Below are 24190 nucleotides of genomic sequence, written 5' to 3' on the forward strand. Positions count from 1 at the left end.
GTCGTGTGACGTCACGTGACGAGGCCGCAGTGGGGATGAGAAAACGTGGAGCTTTCAATCCAAACCTTCAAGTGGGGCCGAGAGTAGCCACTTGACTAGTACTAATAGGCCCTTACAAATATTTTCACTCTTACAATTTCATCCCACCACATTCACAAAACTATTCTAAAGGTTTAAACATTGACTGGGCAGGTCTATTGATAGATCCAACTGAGTTATTTGACCTTTGGGGATTATATTTGCATTTGCTGAGCAGCACAGACCACCAATTTATGACCTTGGTGGTCCCAGGGATGTGTGTGCTTTGGGGACCTTTAACAGAATGTGACTGGAAGAAAGGGTGTTGTATGTGGAGAATGAGGGCTGCCTCAGCGCTTAACCCCCCTGAGTTAGTGATCATGTGATCTAGAATCTAAATAACCTATTGATTCAGAATCAACAGCAAAAGGTTTTCCATAATTCTTAGCATTTCATGACTTTTTACCTAATTAATTTGTGTTTTTGTGTGTGTACGCGTGCATGTGTGTGCAATAGCTACCATAGCTACATCAAAATCAATTAAACTAATATGTTTTGTAAGAATATAAATATATTCTGGCTACTGATCTGCTTCTCTACCTAACACCTGGCAGAATATGTACTTTGAAATGTGATGGTTATAAACGACAATCTGACAGTCCAGAACAGCTGACCTCAAAATATATTAGTTCTGTTGTCTTTGTAATTGCATTAGCTGGGTGTGAAAGGGGGGGAAACAGAAGGAAAAATATATACTGGACAGTATTAAGCAAAGGGGGTAAGAGGCGTGTCTACAACTTGTCTTGGAGGCACAGTTGTGGTATGAACTTTGTTCTGTGTGCTGACTACAATTTGTTGAAATACATAAAGCTTTGGCATGTATATATTATAACAACCGCTAGATGGCACAAAACTCACACGGTGATAAACAGTCCGCAAGTGTTGATATGATGCCATGTTATTACCATGTAATAAACTGCATTAAATCTTTCCGTTTTCTTACCTTGAAAGTAATATCTTAAATATTCATTATATTAACTACAAAACATGTATTGTGTCTTTCTGTGATTTGACGCAATTATACAAAACACGCACAAACAATGTAATGGATCGCTTCAATTCTAGACATGTGTAACTTTATCACAGCATCAACAAGGCTTGTTGTTGTTCTATTTTGCAATCCTTATAAATTGAGAAATATGTTTTGACATGGTGCAGAACTGTGACAACACCTTGTTGCTTCATTACCGTTTGATCCACACCACTAGATACTGTAGTATGTATGCCCTTTCATCATTACATCGCTGATGTGTTGTTTGACTTCTAGGTTTGACTATACAGTCGCCTCCAAAATTATTGGCAGCCTTGATAAAGTTGAGCAGAAAACTGTATAAAATAAAAATTACAAATACTGAGCTACATTGTATGCTAAAATAAATGTGGAAATTATATTACTTTACACTAATACAATTGTTTAGAGAAAGATATTTTGTTTAACAAGTAATACAAAAAATATTAGGTGTCAAAATTATTGGCACCCTTAAGATTGTTATAAATAAAATAAAACAAAATAAAATCTGCATTAACATTCTACTTTCTTAAGTTCATCTGAGCTTAATGAACTGTATTGGGGCCTGCCATGATTTCCTGCTTCTGTATGGAGGAATGAATCCCTCCCAATGTGTTCTCCTGTCACGTTCGTCGTAGTGATGAGACCAAGGCGCAGCGTGGTAAGCGTACATACTTCTTTAATGAAAGAACGAACACTGAACAAAACTAACAAAACGAACCGTGAAGCATATATGAGAAGTGCAGAGAGGCAACTAAACATAGAATAAGAACCCACAAACTACCTGTCAGGACCCGGTTACGAACTCGGGTCTCCGGTGTGAGAAACAGTCACTTAGCAAAACTGAGCCACTAATAGTCGGCAGAACCCAGAAGATGAGGCAGACACAGCAGTACTTGAGACGGTGTTTTCATAAAGTAAAAAGGAAAGTACTTCAGGCAAAAATATAAATCCACAACGTCAAAAGTAATTCCAAGAGAAAAAAGGTAATCCTCCAAGACAAAAGGTAAATCCACAAGGTGGTAGATACAGCAGGGAAAAAACCTCAAAAGAAATAATCAAAAATAAATAAACAAGAACAAAAACAGAGTACCTCAAGAGAATCCAACTGGAGTAATAAATGTACACAGCATTGCTGGGGCTGGGTGCTAACATTCAAACACAGAGCAAAGAACTGAGGAAAACTAAGGGTTTAAATACATTCAAGGGAAACGAGGCACAGGTGCAAATAATAACTGGAAACAAGGGGAAACAAAAGGGTCAAAAAACCACAATGGGGGCATCTAGTGGCCAAAACCGGAACAATCCTGGCCAAATCCTGACAGAATCCCCCCCCTAGGAACGGCACCTGACGTTCCTACCAGCTTTCTCGGGGTGGAGGGCCCTGAACTGTCGAATGAGGTCAGGGTCCAGTATGTCTTTGGCAGGAACCCAGGAGCGCTACTCGGGACCGTAGCCTTCCCAGTCCACCAGATACTGCCAGGACCGCTGCACACGGCGGGAATCCAGTATCCGATGGACGGTAAAAGCCGGCTGGCCTCCGATGACACGGGGCGGAGGGGGAGGTCTGCCTGCCGGGATAAGGGGAGAAAAAACAACAGGTTTTAATAAGGAAATGTGAAACGTGGGATTAATTTTAAGGGATCTGGGTAAGTGCAGGTGATATGTAACGGGGTTCACTCTTCTCGGAACCTTAAAGGGACCGATGTATTTCTGGGACAGCTTGCGAGACTCCACCCGTAGTGGTACGTTTTTTGTGGAGAGCCAGACTCTCTGGCCGGGGCGCAGGGTAGGCCCGGGACGGCGACGTCTGTTGGCTTGTTGTTGGTACCGCTGTGAGGAACGCAGAAGATTAAGACGGGTCTTCCTCCACGTAAGCCGACAGCGTCTGATGAACTTCAAGGCTGAAGGCACTCAGACTTCTGCCTCCTGGTCCGGGAACAATGGAGGGGCATAGCCAAACTGACTCTCGTGCGGGGACATACCAGTGGAGGAGGAGCGCAAGGTGTTGTGCGTGTACTCGGCCCAAACAATGAAGGACGACCATGTGGACGGGTTGTTGGAGGCCATACATCTGAGGGTGGTTTCCAGCTCTTGATTCATCCTCTCGGTTTGGCCGTTGGACTCCGGGTGGTACCCTGAAGATAGACTAGCAGTGGCCCCTATGAGTTGGCAGAAGGCCTTCCAAAACCTTGAGGCGAACTGGGGACCTCTGTCGGAAACCATATCTTGAGGAATGCCGAAGACTCGGAACATATGGTTAATTACCAACTCAGCCGTTTCCTTGGCAGAAGGTAACTTAGTCAAGGGGACGAACCTGGCCGCCTTAGAAAACCTGTCGATGATGACTAGGATAGTAGTATTACCGTGGGACGGAGGAAGGCCAGTAATAAAGTCCAACGAGATATGGGACCAGGGTCGGTGGGGAATAGATAAAGGGTGAAGGAGTCCTTGAAGGCGGAGGTGAGAAGATTTGCCCTGGCAGCACACGGGACAGGCCTTGCCGAAAGTGGCAACGTCTTCTTTTATGGTGGGCCACCAGAACTTTCGCTGGATGAACTCCAAGGTGCGACCTACGCCCGGGTGACAGGTGAGGCGAGAGGAGTGCCCCCACAGAAGGACCTGGGTCCTCGCTGCCTTGGGGACAAACAACCGATTGGCAGGACCTCCTTTTGGACCCGGTTCGATAGCTTGAACTCGTCTCACGGTATCCTCAACTTGCCACGAGATCGGGGCCATGATCTTAGCGGCAGGAAGGACAGGCATGTCAGTATCTTCTCGAATGGCAGGAGCGTAGACTCGGGACAAGGCGTCCGGTTTGAGATTCTTCGACCCGGGCCGATAGGTGAGGATAAACTGGTAAAACTGGAATCGATTGAAGAAAAGAGACCATCGAGCTTGTCTGGAGTTCAACCGCTTCGCCTGCTGGATATACTCCAGATTTTTGTGGTCCGTAAGCACTTGAAACGGTTGAGAAGCCCCCTCGAGCCAGTGTCTCCATTCCTTCAATGCCATCTTAACCGCTAGGAGTTCACGATCCCCCACATCGTAGTTCCTCTCGGCCGGGGTAAGCCGGTGTGAGAAGAAGGCACAAGGGTGGAGCTTCTTGTCTTCACCCCTCTGAGACAGGACAGCTCCAACACCAACCTCTGATGCGTCTACCTCCACCACAAAAGGTTCATCCGCAGTCGGTAGTGTCAGGATGGGCGCAGAGAGGATGCGCTGCTTGAGTCCTTGGAAGGCCGTCTCAGCTTCTTTTCCCCACAGAAACCTTGCGTTGCCCCCCTTGGTTAAAGCTGAGAGAGGGGATGCCACCAAGCTGAAGTTCTTGATGAACTTCCGGTAAAAGTTTGTGAAGCCCAGGAAACGCTGAACTTCCTTAACGGACTTGGGGGTGGGCCAATCCGCTACCGCCCCTACCTTCCTGGAGTCCATTTGGACTCGACCGGGTTCCACTACAAATCCCAGGAATTGTACTCGGGAGGAATGGAATTCACATTTTTCCAGCTTAACGTACAAATGGCTGTCTAGGAGGCGTTTGAGTACTTGTCTGACATGCTTTGTGTGTTCTTGAAGGGAGCTCGAAAAGATGAGGATGTCATCTAAGTAAACGAACACGAAGATGTTAAGCATATCCCTAAGCACATCGTTTATGAGCGCTTGGAACACAGCCGGGGCGTTGGTCAGGCCAAAGGGCATCACCAAGTATTCGTAGTGACCAGTAGGCGTGTTGAAAGCGGTCTTCCACTCGTCACCGTGTCTGACCCGCACAAGATGGTATGCGTTCCGCAGGTCAAGTTTAGTGAAGACAACTGCTTCCTGGAGCAGCTCAAATGCTGTGGCCATAAGGGGTAGCGGGTAGCGGTTACGGACGGTTATGGCATTGAGTCCCCGGTAGTCGATGCAAGGACGTAATCCACCGTCTTTTTTGGCCACAAAGAAAAACCCTGCTCCCGCGGGCGAGGTGGACGGACGAATGAGGCCTGCTGCCAGAGCGTCCTTGATGTAGGTATCCATAGCAGCTCGTTCGGGAGGAGATAGGGAAAAGATCCGACCCCTGGGGGGGCAGGTGCCCGGAAACAGGTCGATGGGGCAATCGTAAGGTCTATTTGGTGGTAGCATGGTGGCCCTCTGTTTGCTAAATACCGGTTTGAGGTCATGGTAACACTCGGGAACTCTGGACAGGTCAATGGATTCTAGAGACTCGGGAGGAGAACTCGGGAAGATACAAGTGGCTTGGCACGTAGGACCCCACTGCTTGACAGTGCCCACAGACCAGTCGATGTGAGGGTTATGGCTGTGAAGCCAGGGGTAGCCAAGGACGAGAGGGAACTCGGAACAGTGGATCAGATGAAAGTTCATCACTTCCTGGTGTTGGGAAACTGAAAGTCGCAAGGGGGTAGTGACGCGAGTGACAAGTCCAGATCCCAAAGGGCTTCCATCCAACGTAGTAACCCTCATGGGGTCCCTTAGAGGTTCAGAGGGGACGCCATTCTCCTTCGCCCAGATACCATCCATGAAGTTTCCTGCGGCTCCAGAGTCTACCAAGGCTTGAAGGGGAAGCTCGGGGTTGTCCCAGGAAAGGGTGACTGGAATGAGCAGACGGGAGTTGGACGGATGGGAGGAGGTTATGTTTCCCGTTACAGTCCCCCCAGGCCTGCACGGGACAGTGCGTTTCCCTGGAGCCCGGGACACGTGGAGCGGAAATGACCCGGTTTGCCGCAATATAGACAGCATCGCTCCCTCATCCGGCGGTCTCTCTCAGCCTGGGAGATGCGTCCAATCTGCATGGGTTCCGGTGGAGCCATCGAGGATAAAGGTGGGGACTCGGAGCTGGGACCGATAGGAGCTAGGGCGAGAGGTCTACGGATGAGTTCTCTCTCTCTCAGACACTGGTCTATGCGCGAGGCCAACTTGATCAGGGACTCGAGGTTGTCCGGTGGTTCCCGAGTGGCCAGTTCATCTTGGATGGTGTCGGAAAGACCCTTCAGAAAGCACACTGTGAGCGCCTCGTCGTTCCAGCTGCTCGCTGCTGCCACCGTGCGTAACTGGATGGCATAGTCCGTCACGCTGCGCCGACCTTGGCGGAGAGTCAGGAGCTGTTTGGCTGAGTCAGGGCCGCTGGTAGGACCTTGAAACACTCGCTTGAATTCCTCAGCAAAGGCAGAGTAGCTGGCACAGCGGGGACTTTGGGCATCCCACACAGCAGTAGCCCAGGCCAGGGCTTTTTCCGACAGCAGGGTGATGATATATGCGATCTTGGACCGGTCGGTGGGAAACGACGAGGGTTGCAGCTCGAAGGAGAGAGAACATTGGGTGAAAAACCCCTTACAAGCACTCGGATCACCTGAGAACCGTTGGGGAGGCGGCAGACGAGGTTCAGCCAAGGGGTTAACTGCCACGGGCACTTGAATCTGAGGTACTGGGGCAGAAGCGGTTGCCGGGGGAAGTCGATCAGATATCTGCTTTAAGGAAGTCAGCATCTCCGACAGAAGTTGAGAATGTCTAGCCATTAAGGCCTCTTGCTGAACCAGAGCAGCTTCGTGGCGTTGGACAGTCCCCTCGTGGTGGGACAAAATGGCAAAAAGGTCCTGGGAACTGCCTCTGGGTTCATTTTTGGCTCTGTGTTTCTGTCAGGACCCGGTTACGAACTCGGGTCTCCGGTGTGAGAAACAGTCACTTAGCAAAACTGAGCCACTAATAGTCGGCAGAACCCAAAAGATGAGGCAGACACAGCAGTACTTGAGACGGTGTTTTCATAAAGTAAAAAGGAAAGTACTTCAGGCAAAAATATAAATCCACAACGTCAAAAGTAATTCCAAGAGAAAAAAGGTAATCCTCCAAGACAAAAGGTAAATCCACAAGGTGGTAGATACAGCAGGGAAAAAACCTCAAAAGAAGTAATCAAAAATAAATAAACAAGAACAAAAACAGAGTACCTCAAGAGAATCCAACTGGAGTAATAAATGTACACAGCATTGCTGGGGCTGGGTGCTAACATTCAAACACAGAGCAAAGAACTGAGGAAAACTAAGGGTTTAAATACATTCAAGGGAAACGAGGCACAGGTGCAAATAATAACTGGAAACAAGGGGAAACAAAAGGGTCAAAAAACCACAATGGGGGCATCTAGTGGCCAAAACCGGATCAATCCTGGCCAAATCCTGACACTACCCAAGGAATATGGCTACCTAAATATGGTCCCCAATCAGAGACAACGATAAACAGCTGCCTCTGATTGAGAACCAATCTAGGCAACCATAGACATATAAACACCTAGACTTACAAAAACCCCATGACATACAAAACCCCCTAGACAATACAAAAACTAAACAAATCACCCTCGTCACACCCTGACCTAACCAAAATAATAAAGAAAACAAAGATAACTAAGGTCAGGGTGTGACATCTCCAATGTCATAAAACATAGAAAAGGGCTCAGTGCTGTTATCCTAGCAAGGGAAGGGTGCACAAAGTATGACAAAACGGGTGGCAATAATTTTGACGCCTACACTACCATTCAAAAGTTTGTGGTCACTTAGAAATGTCCTTGTTTTTGACAGAAAAGCAAATTTTTTGTCCATTAAAATAACATCAAATTGATCAGAAATACAGTGTAGACATTGTTAATGTTGTAAATGACTATTGTAGCTGGAATGGCTGGTTTTTAATGGGATATCTACATAGGCGTACAGAGGCGTTCCAATGTCACGTTGTGTTAGCTAATCCAAGTTTATAATTTTAAAAGGTTAATTGATCATTAGAAAACCCTTTTGCAATTATGTTAGCACAGCTGAAAAATGTCGTACTGATTAAAAAAACAATAAAACTGGCCTTCTTTAGACGAGTTGAGTATCTGGTGCATCAGTGTTTGTGAGTTTGATTACAGGCTCAAAATGGCCAGAAACAAAGAACTTTCTTCTGAAACTCGTTAGTCTATTCTTGTTCTGAGAAATGAAGTCTATTCCATGCGAGAAATTGCCAAGAAACGGAAGTTCTCGTACAATGCTGTGTATTACTCCCTTCACAGAACAGCGCAAACTGGCTCTAACCAGAATAGAAAGAGGAGTGGGAGGCTGAGCAAGAGGACAAGTACATTAGAGTGTATAGTTTGAGAAACAGACGCCTCACAAGTCCTCAACTGGCAGCTTCATTAAATAGTACCCGCAAAACACCAGTCTCAACTTCAACCATCCGTCAACTTCAAACATCCAATTTGCTGAGTAGAGTATTGGAAGCTATTTTGTAGATGACATCGCCGATGTCGAGGATCGGTAGGATAGTCATTTGTACTAGGGTAAGTTTGTCGGCGTGAGTGAAGGAGGCTTTGTTGCAAAATAGAAAGCCGACGTCCACGTATTCTAGGTCAGAACCGTCCAGAGTAGTGATGCTAGTCGGGCGGGCGGGTGCGGGCAGCGAACGGTTGAAAAGCATGCATTTGGTTTTGCTAGCGTTTAAGAGCAGTTGGAGGCCACGGAAGGAGTGTTGTATGGCATTGAAGCTCGTTTGGAGGTTAGTTAACACAGTGTCCAAGGAAGGGCCAGAAGTATACAGAATGGTGTCGTCTGCGTAGAGGTGGATCAGGGAATCACCCGCAGCAAGAGCGACATCATTGATATATACAGAGAAAAGAGTCGGCCCGAGAATTGAACCCTGTGGTACCCCCATAGAGACTGCCAGAGGTCCGGACAACAGGCCCTCCGATTTGACACACTGATTTTGACACACTTGTCTGAGAAGTAGTTGGTGAACCAGGCGAGGCAGTCATTTGAGAAACCAAGGCTATTGAGTCTGCCGATAAGAATACGGTGATTGACAGAGTCGAAAGCCTTAGCCAGGTCGATGAAGACGGCTGCACAGTACTGTCTTTTATCGATGGCGGTTATGATATCGTTTAGTACCTTGAGTGTGGCTGAGGTGCACCCATGACCAGCTCGGATACCGGATTGCACACCGGAGAAGGTACGGTGGGATTCGAAATGGTCAGTGATCTGTTTATTAACTTGGCTTTCAAAGGCTTTAGAAAGACAGGGCAGGATAGATATAGGTCTATAACAGTTTGGGTCTAGAGTGTCACCCCCTTTGAAGAGGGGGATGACCGTGGCAGCTTTACAATCTTTAGGGATCTCGGACAATACGAAAGAGAGGTTGAACAGACTGGTAATAGGGGTTGCAACAATGGCGGCCGATAATTTTAGAAAGAGAGGGTCCAGATTGTCTAGCACAGCTGATTTGTACGGGTCCAGGTTTTGCAGCTCTTTCAGAACATCTGCGATCTGGATTTGGGTGAAGGAGAAGCTGGGGAGGCTCGGGCAAGTAGCTGCGGGGGTTGCGGAGCTATTGGCCGGGGTTGGGGTAGTCAGGAGGAAAGCATGGCCAGCCGTAGAGAAATGCTTATTGACATTTTCGATTATCATGGATTTATCGGTGGTGACCGTGTTGCCTAGCCCCAGTGCTCTGGGCAGCTGGGAGGAGGTGCTCTTGTTCTCCATGGACTTTACAGTGTCCCAAAAGTTTTTGGAGTTAGAGCTACAGGATGCAAGTTGTGCACTGGGGCCTCCCACTCCTCTTTCTATTCTGGTTAGAGCCAGTTTACGCTTTTTTGTGAAGGGAGTAGTTCACAGCATTGTATGAGATCTTCCGTTTCTTGGCAATTTCTCGCATGGAATAGCCTTCATTTCTCAGAACAAGATTAGACTGACGATGTCACGAATCCCACCGAAGGCGGTTCCTCTTCCTGTTCGGGCGGCGTTCGGCGGTCGTCGTCACCGGTCTACTAGCTGCCACCGATCCCCTTTTCCCTTTTCAGTTGGTTTGGTCTTATTGGTTTCACCTGTTTCTAGTTTGGTTTTGATTTGGGCTATTTAAGCTGGTAATGCCCGCCGGCTGTTGTGCGGGCTTGTTCTTCTGTGCGTTTGTTGTGGATTGTGTTTTGGCTGGGCTGATTTTGGTCCTGTTTTTGGGCCGCTCTGTTTTTGTATGCGCCTGGTGTGTTGGCGGGACCGTGTCAGTACCAGGATTAAATACTGTTGTCCTAACCCTCTGCTCCCTGCGCCTGATTCCTCAATCCATTTCTTCACAGACGAGTTTCAGAAGAAAGAAAATTCTTTGTTTCTGGCCATTTTGAGCCTGTAATCGAACTCACAAACACTGATGCTCCAGATACTCAACTCGTCTAAAGAAGGCCAGTTTTATTGTTTCTTTAATCAGCACGACAGTTGTCAGCTGTGCTAACATAATTGCAAAAGGGTTTTCTAATGATCAATTAGCCTTTTAAAATTATAAACTTGGATTAGCTAACACAACGTGCCATTGGAACACAGTAGTGATGCTTTCTGATAATGGGCCTCTGTACGCCTATGTAGATATCCCATTAAAAATCAGCCATTTTCAGCTACAATAGTCATTTACAACATTAACAATGTCTACACTGTATTTCTGATCAATTTGATGTTATTTTATTGGACAAAAATGTTGCTTTTCTTTCAAAAACAAGGACATTTCTTAGAGACCCCAAACTTTTGAATGGTAGTGTATCTTTTTGAGAAAACAACATTTTACTTTTGAAACAAAATCTCTTTCTCTGAGAAAATGTATTAGCATAAAACTGTCAGGATGGTGTATTAGAGGCGAAGTCAAGTGCAGGAGAGCAGATATTATGATGAACAGGCACACTTTATTGTAGTTCCAAAAATGAGAGCACTACATGATACAAACGCGCTCAAAAAACGGAACATAAAAGTAGAGCGTGTAAACTAACACCACCTAACATGAAAACATTTACACACAAAACATGATGGGAACAGAGGGTTAAATACAAGTAGCTTGATTGGGGAAATGAAAACCAGGTGTGTATGTTAATAACAAGACAAGACAAATGGATATACGAAAAATGGAGCGGCGATGGCTAGAAAGCCGGTGACATCGATCGCCGAACGAACAAGGAGAGGGTCTGACTTCGACAGAAGGACCAAGCAGTGTGGAGGAGAGGACTGGACATGGGGGGAAATTTTGGACAGCAAAGGACCATGGGCACAGCCGGGAGAGTATCGCCGTCTGAAAAAGGAGCTGGAGGCAGTTAAAGCGGAGCGGCGACCTATGAGGAGTTGGCTCGAGGGAAGTGCACGAGAGGCAGCCCCAGATTTTTTTTGGGGGGGGCACACGGGGAGATTGGCGGCCTCAGGTAGGAGACCTGAGCCAACTCCCCGTGCTTACCGTGGGAGGGAGTGACTGGGCAGGCACCGTGTTATGCGGGGAAGAGCACGGTGTCCCCAGTGCGCACGCATAGCCCGGTGCGCTACATCGCAGCTCCTCGAATCGGCCAGGCTAGAGTGGGCATCGAGCCAGGAGGGATGATGCCGGCTCAGCGCATCTGGTCTCCAGTGCGTCTCCTCGGCCCGGGGTATCCTATCCTACCGATCCTCGACTTCGGCGATGTCATTTACAAAATAGCTTCCAATATCCTACTCCGCAAACTAGATGCAGTTTATCATGGTGCCATCCGTTTTGTTACTAAAACACCTTATACCACCCACCACTGCGACCTGTATGCTCTAGTCGGCTGGCCCTCGCTACATATTCGTCGTCAGACCCACTGGCTCCAGGTCATCTATAAGTCCATGCTAGGTAAAGCTCCGCCTTATCTCAGTTCACTGGTTACGATAACAACACCCACCCGTAGCACGCGCTCCAGCAGGTATATCTCACTGATCATCCCAAAAGCCAACACCTCATTTGGCCGCCTTTCCTTCCAGTTCTCTGCTGCCTGTGACTGGAACGAATTGCAAAAATTGCTGAAGTTGGAGACTTTTATTTCCCTCACCAACTTTAAACATCTGCTATCTGAGCAGCTAACCGATCGCTGCAGCTGTACATAGTCCATCTGTAAACAGCCCACCCAATTTACCTACCTCATCCCCTTACTGTTTTTATTTATTTACTTTTCTGCTCTTTTGCACACCAGTATCTCTACTTGCACATGATCATCTGATGATTTATCACTCCAGTGTTAATCTGCTAAATTGTAATTATTCGCTCCTATGGCCTATTTATTGCCTACCTCCTCATGCCTTTTGCACACAATGTATATAGACTCATTTTTCCCCCTACTGTGTTATTGACTTGTTTATTGTTTACTCCATGTGTAACTCTGTGTTGTTGTCTGTTCACACTGCTATGCTTTATCTTGGCCAGGTCGCAGTTGTAAATGAGAACTTGTTCTCAACTAGCCTACCTGGTTAAATAAAGGTGAAATAAAATAAAATAAAAATACTGCACCAGCCCTACGCACGGTGTCCCCGGTTTGCCAGCACAGCCCAGTGCGGCCTGTTCCAACTCCCCGCACTTGCCGGGCTACAGGGGGGATCCAGCCAGGACGAGTTGTGCTAGCTCTGCGCTCGAGACCGCCAGTGCGCCTCCACGGTCCAGTGCATCCGGTGCCTCGGCCAAGGATAAGGTCTCCTGTATGTCTCCCCAGCCTGGTGAGTTCTGTGCCTGTGCTAAGCCCTAACCCTCCTGCATGTCTCCCCAGCCTGGTGAGTCCTGTGCCTTCTCCCAGAGCCAGGCCTCCTGTGTGTCTCTCCACTCAGTGATGATCCATGGCAAGAAGCCTCCAGTGATGATCCATGGCAAGAAGCCTCCAGTGATGATCCATGGCACGAAGCCTCCAGTGATGATCCATGGCACGAAGCCTCCAGTGATGATCCATGGCACCAAGTCTCCAGTGAGGATCCATGGCACGAAGCCCCCAGTGATGCTCCATGGCACGAAGCCTCCAGTGAGGATCCATGGCACGAAGCCTCCAGTGAGGATCCATGGCACGAAGCCTCCAGTGAGGATCAATGGCACGAAACTCCAGTGAGGAGTTATGGCACGAGGCCCCCAATGAAGGACGTCAGTCCGGAGCCTCCAGCGACGCCCTCTAGTCCGGAGCCTCCAGCGACGCCCTCTAGTCCGGAGCCTCCAGCGACGCCCTCTAGTCCGGAGCCTCCAGCGACGCCCTCTAGTCCGGAGCCTCCAGCGTCGCCCTCTAGTCCGGAGCCTCCAGCGTCGCCCTCCAGTCCGGAGCCTCCAGCGTCGCCCTCCAGTCCGGAGCCTCCAGCGTCGCCCTCCAGTCCGGAGCCTCCAGCGACGCCCTCCAGTCCGGAGCAGCCAGAGTCGCCCTCCTGTCCGGAGCAGCCAGAGTCGCCCTCCTGTCCGGAGCAGCCAGAGTCGCCCTCCTGTCCGGAGCAGCCAGAGTCGCCCTCCTGTCCGGAGCAGCCAGAGTCGCCCTCCTGTCCGGAGCAGCCAGAGTCGCCCTCCTGTCCGGAGCAGCCAGAGTCGCCCTCCTGTCCGGAGCAGCCAGAGCCTCCCTCCTGTCCGGCGCTGCCAGAGCCTCCCTCCTCTCCGGCGCTGCCAGAGCCTCCCGCCTGTCCGGCGCTGCCAGAGAGCCTCCCGCCTGTCCGGCGCTGCCAGAGAGCCTCCCGCCTGTCCGGCGCTGCCAGAGAGCCTCCCGCCTGTCCGGCGCTGCCAGAGAGCCTCCCGCCTGTCCGGCGCTGCCAGAGCCTCCCGCCTGTCCTCCCGCCAGCGACGCCCTCTAGTCCGGAGCCTCCAGCGACGCCCTCTAGTCCGGAGCCTCCAGCGTCGCCCTCTAGTCCGGAGCCTCCAGCGTCGCCCTCCAGTCCGGAGCCTCCAGCGTCGCCCTCCAGTCCGGAGCCTCCAGCGACGCCCTCCAGTCCGGAGCAGCCAGAGTCGCCCTCCTGTCCGGAGCAGCCAGAGTCGCCCTCCTGTCCGGAGCAGCCAGAGTCGCCCTCCTGTCCGGAGCAGCCAGAGTCGCCCTCCTGTCCGGAGCAGCCAGAGTCGCCCTCCTGTCCGGAGCAGCCAGAGTCGCCCTCCTGTCCGGAGCAGCCAGAGTCGCCCTCCTGTCCGGAGCAGCCAGAGCCGCCCTCCTCTCCGGCGCTGCCAGAGCCTCCCTCCTGTCCGGCGCTGCCAGAGCCTCCCGCCTGTCCGGCGCTGCCAGAGCCTCCCGCCTGTCCGGCGCTGCCAGAGAGCCTCCCGCCTGTCCGGCGCTGCCAGAGAGCCTCCCGCCTGTCCGGCGCTGCCAGAGAGCCTCCCGCCTGTCCGGCGCTGCCAGAGCCTCCCGCCTGTCCGGCGCTGCCAGAGTTTCCCTCCTATTCGGGGTCCGTTGTAAGGGTCCCCAGTCCGGGGTCGGCGGCGAGGGTCGCCACTCCAGAGGCGCTACATAAGGGGGCCAAGACTAAGGTGGAGTGGGGTCTACGTCCCGCACCAGAGCCGCCACCATGGTGAAATGCCCATCCAGACCCTCCCCTATTGGTTCAGGTTTTGCGGCCGGAGTCCGAACCTTTGGGGGGGGGGGTACTGTCACGCCCTGACTGTAGATTGCTTTGTATGTTTCTATTTTTAGTTTGGTCAGGGTGTGATGTGGGTGGGTATTCTATGTTGTAGGTCTAGCTTTTCTATTTCTATGTGTTTGGCCTGGTATGGTTCTCAATCAGAGGCAGCTGTCTATCGTTGAATCTGATTGAGGGCCATACTTAGGTAGCCTGTTTTCCCACTTTTGTTTTTGGGTGGTTATTTTCTGGTTAGTGTTTGTTGCACCTGTCAGAACTGTTCGTTGGTCATTTTGTTGTTTTTGTTCGTGTATTCATTTTGATTAAAAGTATTATGGATACGTACTACGCTGCACTTTGGTCCTCCTCTCCTTCTCCCGACGACTTTCGTGACAGCCTCCTTGCTCACACACGCTTTTTCAGATCTGCCCACAAATGTTCTATAGGATTGAGGTCAGGGCTTTGTGATGGCCACTCCGATTCCTTGACTTTATTGTCCTTAAGCCATTTTGCCACAACTTTGGAAGTATGCTTGGGGTCATTGTCCATTTGGAAGACCCATTTACGACCAAGCTTTAACTTCTTGACTTATGTCTTGACATATTGCTTCAAAATATCCACATTATTGTCCCTCATCATTATGCCCTCTATTTTGTGAAGTGCACCAGTCCCTCCTGCAGCAAAGCACCCCCACAACATGATGCTGCCACCCCCGTGCTTCACGGTTGGGATGGTGTTCTTCGGCTTGCAAACCTCCCCCTTTTTCCTCCAAACATAACGATGGTCATTATGGTCAAACAGTTCTATTTTTGTTTCATCAGACCAGATGACATTTCTCCAAAAAGTATGATCTTTGTCCTCATGTGCAGTTGCAAACTTTAGTCTGGCTTTTTTAATGGCGGTTTTGGAGCAGTGGCTTCTTCCTTGCTGAGCGGCCTTTCAGGTTATGTCGATATAGGATTCATTTTACAGTGGATAGATACTTTTGTTACTGTGTCCTCCAACATCGTCACAAGGTCCTTTGCTGTTCTGGGATTGATTTGCACTTTTCGCACCAAAGTACGTTGATCTCTAGGAGACAGAACGCGTCTCCTTCCTGAGCGGTATGACGGCTGCGTGGTCCCATGGTGTTTATACTTGTGTACTAATGTTTGTACAGATGAAAGTGGTACCTTCAGACGTTTGGAAATTGCTCCCAAGAATGAACCAGACTTGTGCAGGTCTACAATGTTTTTTCTGAGGTCTTGGCTGATTTCTTTTGATTTTCCCATGATGTCAAGCAAAGAGGCACTGAGTTTGAAAGTAGGCCTTGAAATACATCAACAGGTACACCTCCAATTGACTCAAATGATGTCAATTAGCCTATCAGAAGCTTCTAAAGCCATGACATAATTTTCAAGCTGTTTATAGGCACAGTCAACTTAGTGTATGTAAACTTCTGACCCACTGGAATTGTGATACAGTGAATTATAAGTGAAATAATCTGTCTGTAAACAATTGTTGGAAAAATTACTTGTGTCATTGTAACGCTCGTCGTATGAAGTAGAAGGAGACCAAGGTGCAGCATGGTAAGCGTTCATGATATTTAATCAAACTGAACACTGAAACAAAATAACAAAGTAGAACAAAACGAAACAGTTCTGTCAGGTGCAGACACGAAACAGAAAACATAGAAATAAAGAAACTAGAATGCCCACCCTAGTCACACCCTGGCCTAACTAAAATAGAGAATAAAAACCTCTCTGTGGCCAGCGCGTGACAGTCATGCACAAAGTAGATGTCCTAACCGACTTGCCAAAACTATAGTTTGTTAACAAGAAATTTGTGTAGTGGTTTAAAAACTATTTTTAATGACTCCAACCTAAGTGTATGTAAACTTCCGACTTCAACTGTATATAGTTCCCATAAGCAGGGGTTTACATCTTATAATACTTCAAGGATTTTTTCAATGTGTTTTCCCATTCCTTTCTTTCCTCTCCTATTCTGTTCCTTGAGTGTGAAAAGCATTCTTGGTAGGGGGCAGTGGGCGTGTGTACTCTAACTGCCTGCTCTCCTCCTCTAACAGGGCTTCCCTTTCGTTGCTCTTTGAAAGCTTATCCGTTTTGCCATTTGTGGACAACGACGACAAGACACAAAAGCATGTGTTGGCCATAAATAGCTCTGACCAGCAGAGGATTGCTCACTGCCTGCAGATCAAATTCTCCACAGGGAGCAAGCAGCAGGCCTGGCCCCCAGCCCAGTTGCAGTAGAAGACACACAGGTCTGCTCTCTCTCCTAGAAACACTCAGCCCTGCTCGAATGAAGGGACAGGGAACAACCGCTGGCTGTTCGTTGAAACGTAGAGCTTATGTAAAGCAGGCTACATTAATTCGGGAAGCTGCAGTACTATTAGTGTTACGGTTGAAAGATCGCTGCATAAAAAAAATTACAAATATGAGTTAATCTGTAGATGTTCAAATTAAAGTTGGCTCCCGAGTGGCGCAGCAGTCTAAGGCACTGCATCTAAGTGCTAGAGGCGTCACTACAGACCCTGGTTCAATTCCGGGCTGTATCACAACCAGCCATGATTGAAAGTCCCATAGGGCGGCGCACAATTTTCCCAGCGTTGTCCGGGTTAGGGGAGGGTTTGGCCGGGTTAAGCCGTCATTGTAAAATAAGAATTTGTTCTTAACTGACTTGCAGGTCAGTTAAACAATATTTGTTGGTCTGATGTGATTAATGAGGAGCATCCAGACTCTACACTTGATGAATTTTTGAAATGGCTTATTCCAATTATTGATAAACATGCACCTGTTAAGAAACTGACTGTTAGAACTGTTAAGGCTCCATGGATTGATGAGGAATTGAAAAACTGTATGGTTGAAAGAGATGGGGCAAAAGGAGTGGCTAATAAGTCTGGCTGTACATCTGACTGGCTTATTTACTGCAAATTGAGAAATGATGTGACTAAACTCAACAAAAATAAGAAGAAACTTTATTATGAAGTACTTTCAATAAAATTATGTGCAGAAAGACTAATTCAACTCCATCTTTCATCGAATCAGATGTCTTATTCATCACAAAACCATTTAACGTTGCCAATTATTTTAATGATTATTTCATTGGCAAAGTGGGCAAACTTATTATATTCTTGCATAAAAAAACAAATCATGAAAGAAAAGCAGTGCAAGTTTGAATTTTGTAAAGTTAGTGTGGGAGAGGTGGAAAAATTGTTAACGATCAATAATGACAAACCTCCTGGCATTGACAACTTAGATGTAAAGCAACTGAGGATGGTGGCTGACTCTATAGCCACTCCTATCTGTCATATTTTTAATCTGAGCCTAGAGGAAAGTCTTTGTCCTCAGGTCTGGAGGGAAGCCAAAGTAATTCCGTCTCCCAGAGTGGTAAAGCAGCCTTTACTGGTTCTAACAGCAGACCTATAAGCTTGCTGCCAGCTCTTAGCAAACTGTTGGAAAAAATTGCTACAATGCTATTTCTCTGTAAACAAATTAACAACAGAATTTCAGCATGCTTATAGAGAAGGGCACTCAACATGTACTGCACTGACACAAATGACTGATGATTGGTTGAAAGAAATTGATAAGAAGATTGTGGGAGCTGTACTGTTAGATTTCAGTGCAACCTTTGATATTATTGACCATAACCTGTTGTTGAAAAGACTTAAGTGCTATGGCTTTTCAACCTCTGCCGTATCGTGGATTCAGAGCTATCTATCTAATAGAACTCAAAGGGTTTCTTTAATGGAAGCGTCTCTAATGTCAAACATGTAAAGTGTGGTGTACTGCAAGGCAGCTCTCTAGGCCCTCTATACTTTTCTATTTTTACCAATGACCTGCCACTGGCATTAAACAAAGCATGTGCGTCCATGTATGCTGATGATTCAACCATATACGCATCAGCAACCACAGCTAAGGAAGTCACTGAAACCCTTAAAGAGTTGCAGTCTGTTTTGGAATGGGTGGCCAGTAATAAACTGGTCCTGAACATATCTGAAACTAAGAGCATTGTATTTGGTACAAATCATTCCTTAAGTTCTAGACCTCAGCTGTATCTGGTAATGAATGGTGTGGCTGTTGAACAAGTTGAGACTAAATTACTTGGCATTACCTTAGATTGTGAACTGTCATGGTCAAAACATATAGATTCAATGGTTGCAAAGATGGGGAGAGGTCTAGCCATAATAAAGAGATGCTCTGCTTTTTTGACACCACATTCCAAAAAGCAAGTTCTGCAGGCTCTAGTTTTGTCTAATCTTGATTATTGTCCAGTCGTGTAGTCCAGTGCTGCAAGGAAAGACCTAGTTAAGCTGCAGCTGGCCAAGAAAAGAGCGGCACATTTTGCTCTTAATTGTAATCAGAGGGCTGATATAAATACTATGCATGCCAGTCTTTCTTGGCTAAGAGTTGAGAGACTGACTGCATCACTTCTTATTTTTATAAGAAACATTGTGTTGAAAATCCCAAATTGTTTGCTTAGTCAACTTACAGACAGCTCTGACACACACTTATCCCACCAGACATCTTTTCAGTCCCCAAATCCAGGACAAATTCAATAAAACGTACAGTATTATATAGAGCCCTTATTGCATGGAACTTCCTACCATCTCATATTGCTCTAATAAACAGCAAACCTGGTTTCAAAAAACAGATAAAATATCTCACGGCATAACGCCTCTCCCCTATTTGACCTAGATAGTTTGTGTGTATGCATTGATATGTAGGCTACGTGTGCCTTTTTAAAAATGTATGTAGTTCTGTCCTTGAGCTGTTCTTGTCTAATGATGTTCTGTATTATGTTTCATATTTTGTGTGGACCCCAGGAAGAGTAGCTGCTGCTTTTGCAATAATAAAATACCAAATGCCTAGTTAAATAAAATAAAAACAGTTGACAGTACTCCAATTCACCATGACATACAGTATGATCGGTCATGAATGATTTACTGTACTCCTACAGAAATAGCCTTACTAACTTGGCTTCCCTCATAAGACTGTAGACATTACATATAAAAAGCATCAGAGAAACCACCTTACACAGAAATTATAGAACTGAAATGATTCCCTCTTCTACACAACAGAGAATGCTATCTATTCTAAACAATATATTTCTATCTGAATGTTCCGTAACATTGTACTGTTCTGAACCAAGAAGATCGTCACCCACTGCATCCGGTTTAATTGAATAAAACATTAACCAATACAATGTAGCAGAACAGAGCATGTAGACCAGATCTTTTCTATTTCCTGTTAGAGGAAATCAGTCACGTATCTCTTTATTGTTGCCCAGCCCTCCTGATGAACAGATGCACACAGACAGACAACACAGAACAAAAGACACTTCTTTCTGTTATCTGCCACAAGGTTTTATTGTAAAGTGGCAACCTCCTCACCCAATCTCAAAAACAATGTTCCACTTAAGGCTCCAAATGCACATATTGCCATCTGTATTGATATATTTGAAATATCTTTCTTTTAGTGTTAAAAAAACTGCAAGCACCAACCCTCCTTTTTACTGTGGTGTCCTGTACATTCAAATGAAAGTAAGGCGGCAATTGAACAGTCAAATACTAATCTGTTCTTGTCCATATGCATAAAAGGAATGAAAACTGGTAACATCTCTATCTAGTTAACATAAATACAGATATTCTTTAGTTATTCTTGACCTTTTTGCCTCAACTTTTGTAGTGTATAAACAAAGTGCTTAGTATATGCATAGTCTATTACGTGTTTTTCCATGTCAAATAACATATTGGATAAGATAGAACATTGGAAATAAATAAGTCAGTCATATGAAAACCTCATGAGTGCAAAATACCTGCTATTAGCTGTAACCTGGGCAGTGAATGACTGTCAAGGCATTATAGAAAGCATTCACATTTTCCTATGCTACTGAGCATTTAGTCATCATTGTTTAAGTGGCAAAGAACGCAAAAACAGTGCTAATCTTAATATTTTGTTGTGGGAGTGTTATTAATCTCAGGTAGTGTGGCGTTGCTGTTCATATTTGTTTGGAAAAACCTGTGATGTGTGATCATTTCTTGAAGGTTAAAAAAAAATATAAAAAAAATACCAGGATTTTTTTTGAAGGAGTTGTCTGGCAAAATAACTTGTAGGCTTTTACATATGTTAATGAGATCTCCTTCCATTGTGTGGAAAAAATACAGACCAAAAAAGCCTAAAGCTATTCCTTTAGACTCAAATGCTATAGATACAGCTGCTAAGATGAAAGCGTCTGGAATCCAGATGGCACGTAGTATTTTCCATTTACAATGGTAACCCTTCGAGTGATACCACCACGTTTCCTCCCAACTTGTCTGCCAGGGTGGCGCGGTCCTGGATGTCGTCTAATCCGTTCACTTGCCATTCGTGTTTGATACCTGAAAAACAAAGGGGAGTATATCAAGTTAATTCCCATCTGTTTTATACTGTTGTGTTGAATACTAAGGAAGCACTTTCAAAAATTGCAGGGGTGTCTGGGGGAATTTTGTTTGATCCCACACATTCTTCTCTAAACTTTCAATGGATCTATGGGGTAGAAATTAAATGGTATTTTGAAAAATTTGAAACGCCAACACCGACATTCATGACACTTTCATAGAACATGAATACGAAAATAAAATAACTTGTAGTTATTAATACTTGATAGTTTTGATAAGATAGCCTAGTTTTTACTATGCAAATTCTCTGCCATCACCTGAATAAATTACTGAACCACACGATCATTCAATATCAGGTCAAACATACAGGAATAGTGATTGTATATAGCATTTTTCACTTACCTGTGAACTTCTTTTTAATGGCATCTTTAGAGCTAGCATAGATCATCTTGCTTTTCAAGGGCGCACCCTCAGGTGCCCTGGAATGAGGGAAACACAATGACTTAATAAGCCTAGCTAATAACGGCTTTATTCCATAGTAATCCATACCACACAAATAAAAGCAGCAGCAGTGTTTCTGTTTCTCAAACTTTTTATAGCAGGGACCACCAAGCTATGGTCCTCCTGCACAACACTTAATAAGAATTGACTAATTCGGTGTCAGATCCCAGCGATTGAACCAATGGTTGACACAGCCACTGATCTAGGGTGCCTACCAAATGACACCCCAGCCAAGCTAGGGAATATAGGCTTTTAAGAAACATTATTGACAACAGCTTTGCACCTTTCAAACTAACAAAGGGGAACGTACAAACTTACCAAAATATAAATACCAGGTCTTCTTTCTTGGATTCTTTTGTTTCGTATGTGGCATCGTATAAGCCGTATCTGCAATCGTTGAGCGGTAAAAGCTTGACGAAACAGGCGTATGGGTCGTCCACCGACTCCCCAATGTCACCAACAAGGATCCACTTGCCCTCCTCTACGATGATCTTCTTCTTGTCATCGCTGAGACAAAACAGCACAGCCTTTTTACGCTTTTTTACATCTTCGGTAGAGGATGACTTCCTGACCTTCATGTCATTGAAGACCTTGATGACTTCATCGTTGACAGTGACACCTGAGGCCTGTGGAAAGAGGGGAGAATGATATACAAGGTTCATTCAAGGTGTGATTTAGAACTCAAATGTGAACCAGATGATATAGCAGCCTTGATTAGTGTTGTTGCCTCTTCAATAGCTAGTAAACACAGGGTACATGGCTGATAAAGACTGCAAAGACATCCTGTTTATTTATGATGTGGACATTGAATCTAGGCCTATAGCTAATAGCATGGAGATGGGAAATGCTTTCCTTTAACAAGGTATTGGAAATTACAAACCTTCACACATACAGTATGTAGCTAACTACCAGTAGTCATGCAGACAGAATAACAAGTGACTGCAGCATTGATCATAGCCTTTCTTTCCTTTGACACTCACAATGAATCAACACCATTTCACTCTGACACTACCTACCGCCACACATGCCGAGTCATTTTGCATAGGCTGCAGGCCAAAGGCCGGCAGATGGCGTATTGACGGTTTCATTTTACCGTCCGAAAGCATTTTATGCAGCCGGCAATACACTCATTCCCTCTCGGACCGGTTCGCACCTAAAACATTCTCGATTCAGGCTGCAAAGGCATAGATTTTATTTATTTTTTCACCTTTTTTATTTAGTCCTGGAGTAGATTTAAAAAACGGAAAATATGTGTACTTTCTTTATGAGACACAAATTTCCACCACAATGCTAAAGTGCTAATGCGCCTAGGAATGCTGGTCCTGGATGTTGCGAATCGCGTTCAGCCAATTAGCTTGCAGCAGTCCGTTAACTCTGGCTGAAAGCAGGGCGCAACATCAGGATGTAACATTAGCATGGTGGTGGAAATGGTGTTTCATAAAGTACACATATTTAACAGTCTTCTCGCCAGTAAATGTAGTTAAGGAGGAATCGACGACTTTTCAGCCTGAATGGAGAACGTTTTAGGTACGAACCGGTCCACGGGGTTTAGGAGTGTATTACCGACTGCATACAAATGCGTTTGGATCAACAATATCGCCATCTACCGGTCTTTGGGCTACATAGGCTGCTATGTCAGTTGGCCAAAGTGTTCTCTCTATTAAAGATGACAATCGGACCAGAAAGCCAAGCTGTGGCAATATTAGGACATTCCAACAGTGGTGACTGCTGATTAGCCACCCTCAATATATCAAAAGAGTGCACGAAACTCGCTGACCAGTGACTAGTTAGTGACCACCACACTGCCAACCGTCAGTGAATGAGACAGGTAACTCGCTTGGTGTATAGCAACATGTGCATGTGTCAAGGCCCACGGTTGCCGATTAAACTCAACGAGTTGTGTTGAGGTGCGATCAGTATATGCGCAGACTGGAGCTACGACGTCACAAGATGACGTTTTCAAAAACGACTGATTTGAGCACGCAAAGCATAGCCTGCAATTGCAGACTTGTCTTTTGGGTCTTGAAATAATTGTGTATGACTTCGGAGCTCCAGTGCGCACACACTAATCGCCACTCAACTATATTGTAAATAGTTGAGTTTAATCGGTTAGACCCACTACAGTAAACCAGTAGCTATGGGAACAGTATTAGCTTGCAAATGCTTGCTAGTTTCCACTGTCAAACAAGCGTGGAAATCCGCATGGGCGTATTAGCTTGAGTGCAATCAAACAAAACAGGAGGCAGGCAAGACCATTACAAGTTGACGTTAGATCGTCCCAATCATTAAAGGTAGCTTGTCGTGTAGAAAACGTAATTGCTATCAGGTAGCTAGCTATGTTATTAGCTAGCAAGCCAACTTGGCTAAACTTTCAGATCATGAAGGTAACTGTCAGTAGTAGAGTGAGAAACGTTAGTTAGATAGCGGACTGCACTATAATTAGGTTAAAATGGCCGCCTGATGATGCAGGCCCTGTAACAATCCTAAATTGGAACTGATTTTACAAACGAAATCACGTTTATAATATATATAGATTGAACAAACATTAACTATAGCTCACCACTGCGGAATGTCGAACTGTAACCAGCAATCAAAACGTTGGTGCGTAAGCAAGCAAGCCAATGTTGCTACAAAGTTACAAAAAGTTAAAATCATCACTCAACTAGAAACTACCAGAGTAGTTTCAGCACTCAACTAGAAGAGTAAATTATCCTACCATGTTGTAAGATCGTCGGTCCCGTGAGATTTGTTATTATGTGGGGAAATCTTTAGGGGTAAAGAGATATGGGAATGAACGTCCTGACCGGGTGGGGTAAGGGGCGCGCGAGTATGAGCCGCGGCGGGCGGGATCAGCAATGGGATTCGAAGGGATAAGGGGAATTTGTCCTGTGACTTACG

At 46.2% G+C, this 24190-nt stretch overlaps 1 protein-coding gene across 1 annotated transcript; it reads right to left on the bottom strand.

The window, feature by feature from the left end:
* Positions 1-19752: 19752 nt before the first annotated feature.
* LOC120023484 (cofilin-2) lies at positions 19753-24114 on the bottom strand. The gene is made up of 4 exons (XM_038967510.1): positions 24009-24114; positions 21611-21918; positions 21194-21270; positions 19753-20791 (listed from the first exon to the last, which is right to left on the bottom strand). The coding sequence occupies exons 1-4, from the start codon at positions 24009-24011 to the stop codon at positions 20679-20681; spliced, it is 501 nt and encodes a 166-aa protein (XP_038823438.1). The 5' UTR covers positions 24012-24114; the 3' UTR covers positions 19753-20678.
* Positions 24115-24190: the final 76 nt, after the last annotated feature.

This window comes from Salvelinus namaycush, chromosome 28 (assembly GCF_016432855.1).
Source record: "Salvelinus namaycush isolate Seneca chromosome 28, SaNama_1.0, whole genome shotgun sequence".
Taxonomy (NCBI): domain Eukaryota; kingdom Metazoa; phylum Chordata; class Actinopteri; order Salmoniformes; family Salmonidae; genus Salvelinus; species Salvelinus namaycush.

What these genes read in the sequence shown, in the direction of transcription:
- LOC120023484 (XM_038967510.1), bottom strand. An exon ending in GACCTGGTATTTATATTTTG is followed by an intron (nt 21,271 to 21,610) that starts GTAAGTTTGTAC and finishes CCCTCATTCCAG; the next exon opens with GGCACCTGAGGGTGCGCCCT. An exon ending in CATTAAAAAGAAGTTCACAG is followed by an intron (nt 20,792 to 21,193) that starts GTAAGTGAAAAA and finishes TTTGTTTTTCAG; the next exon opens with GTATCAAACACGAATGGCAA.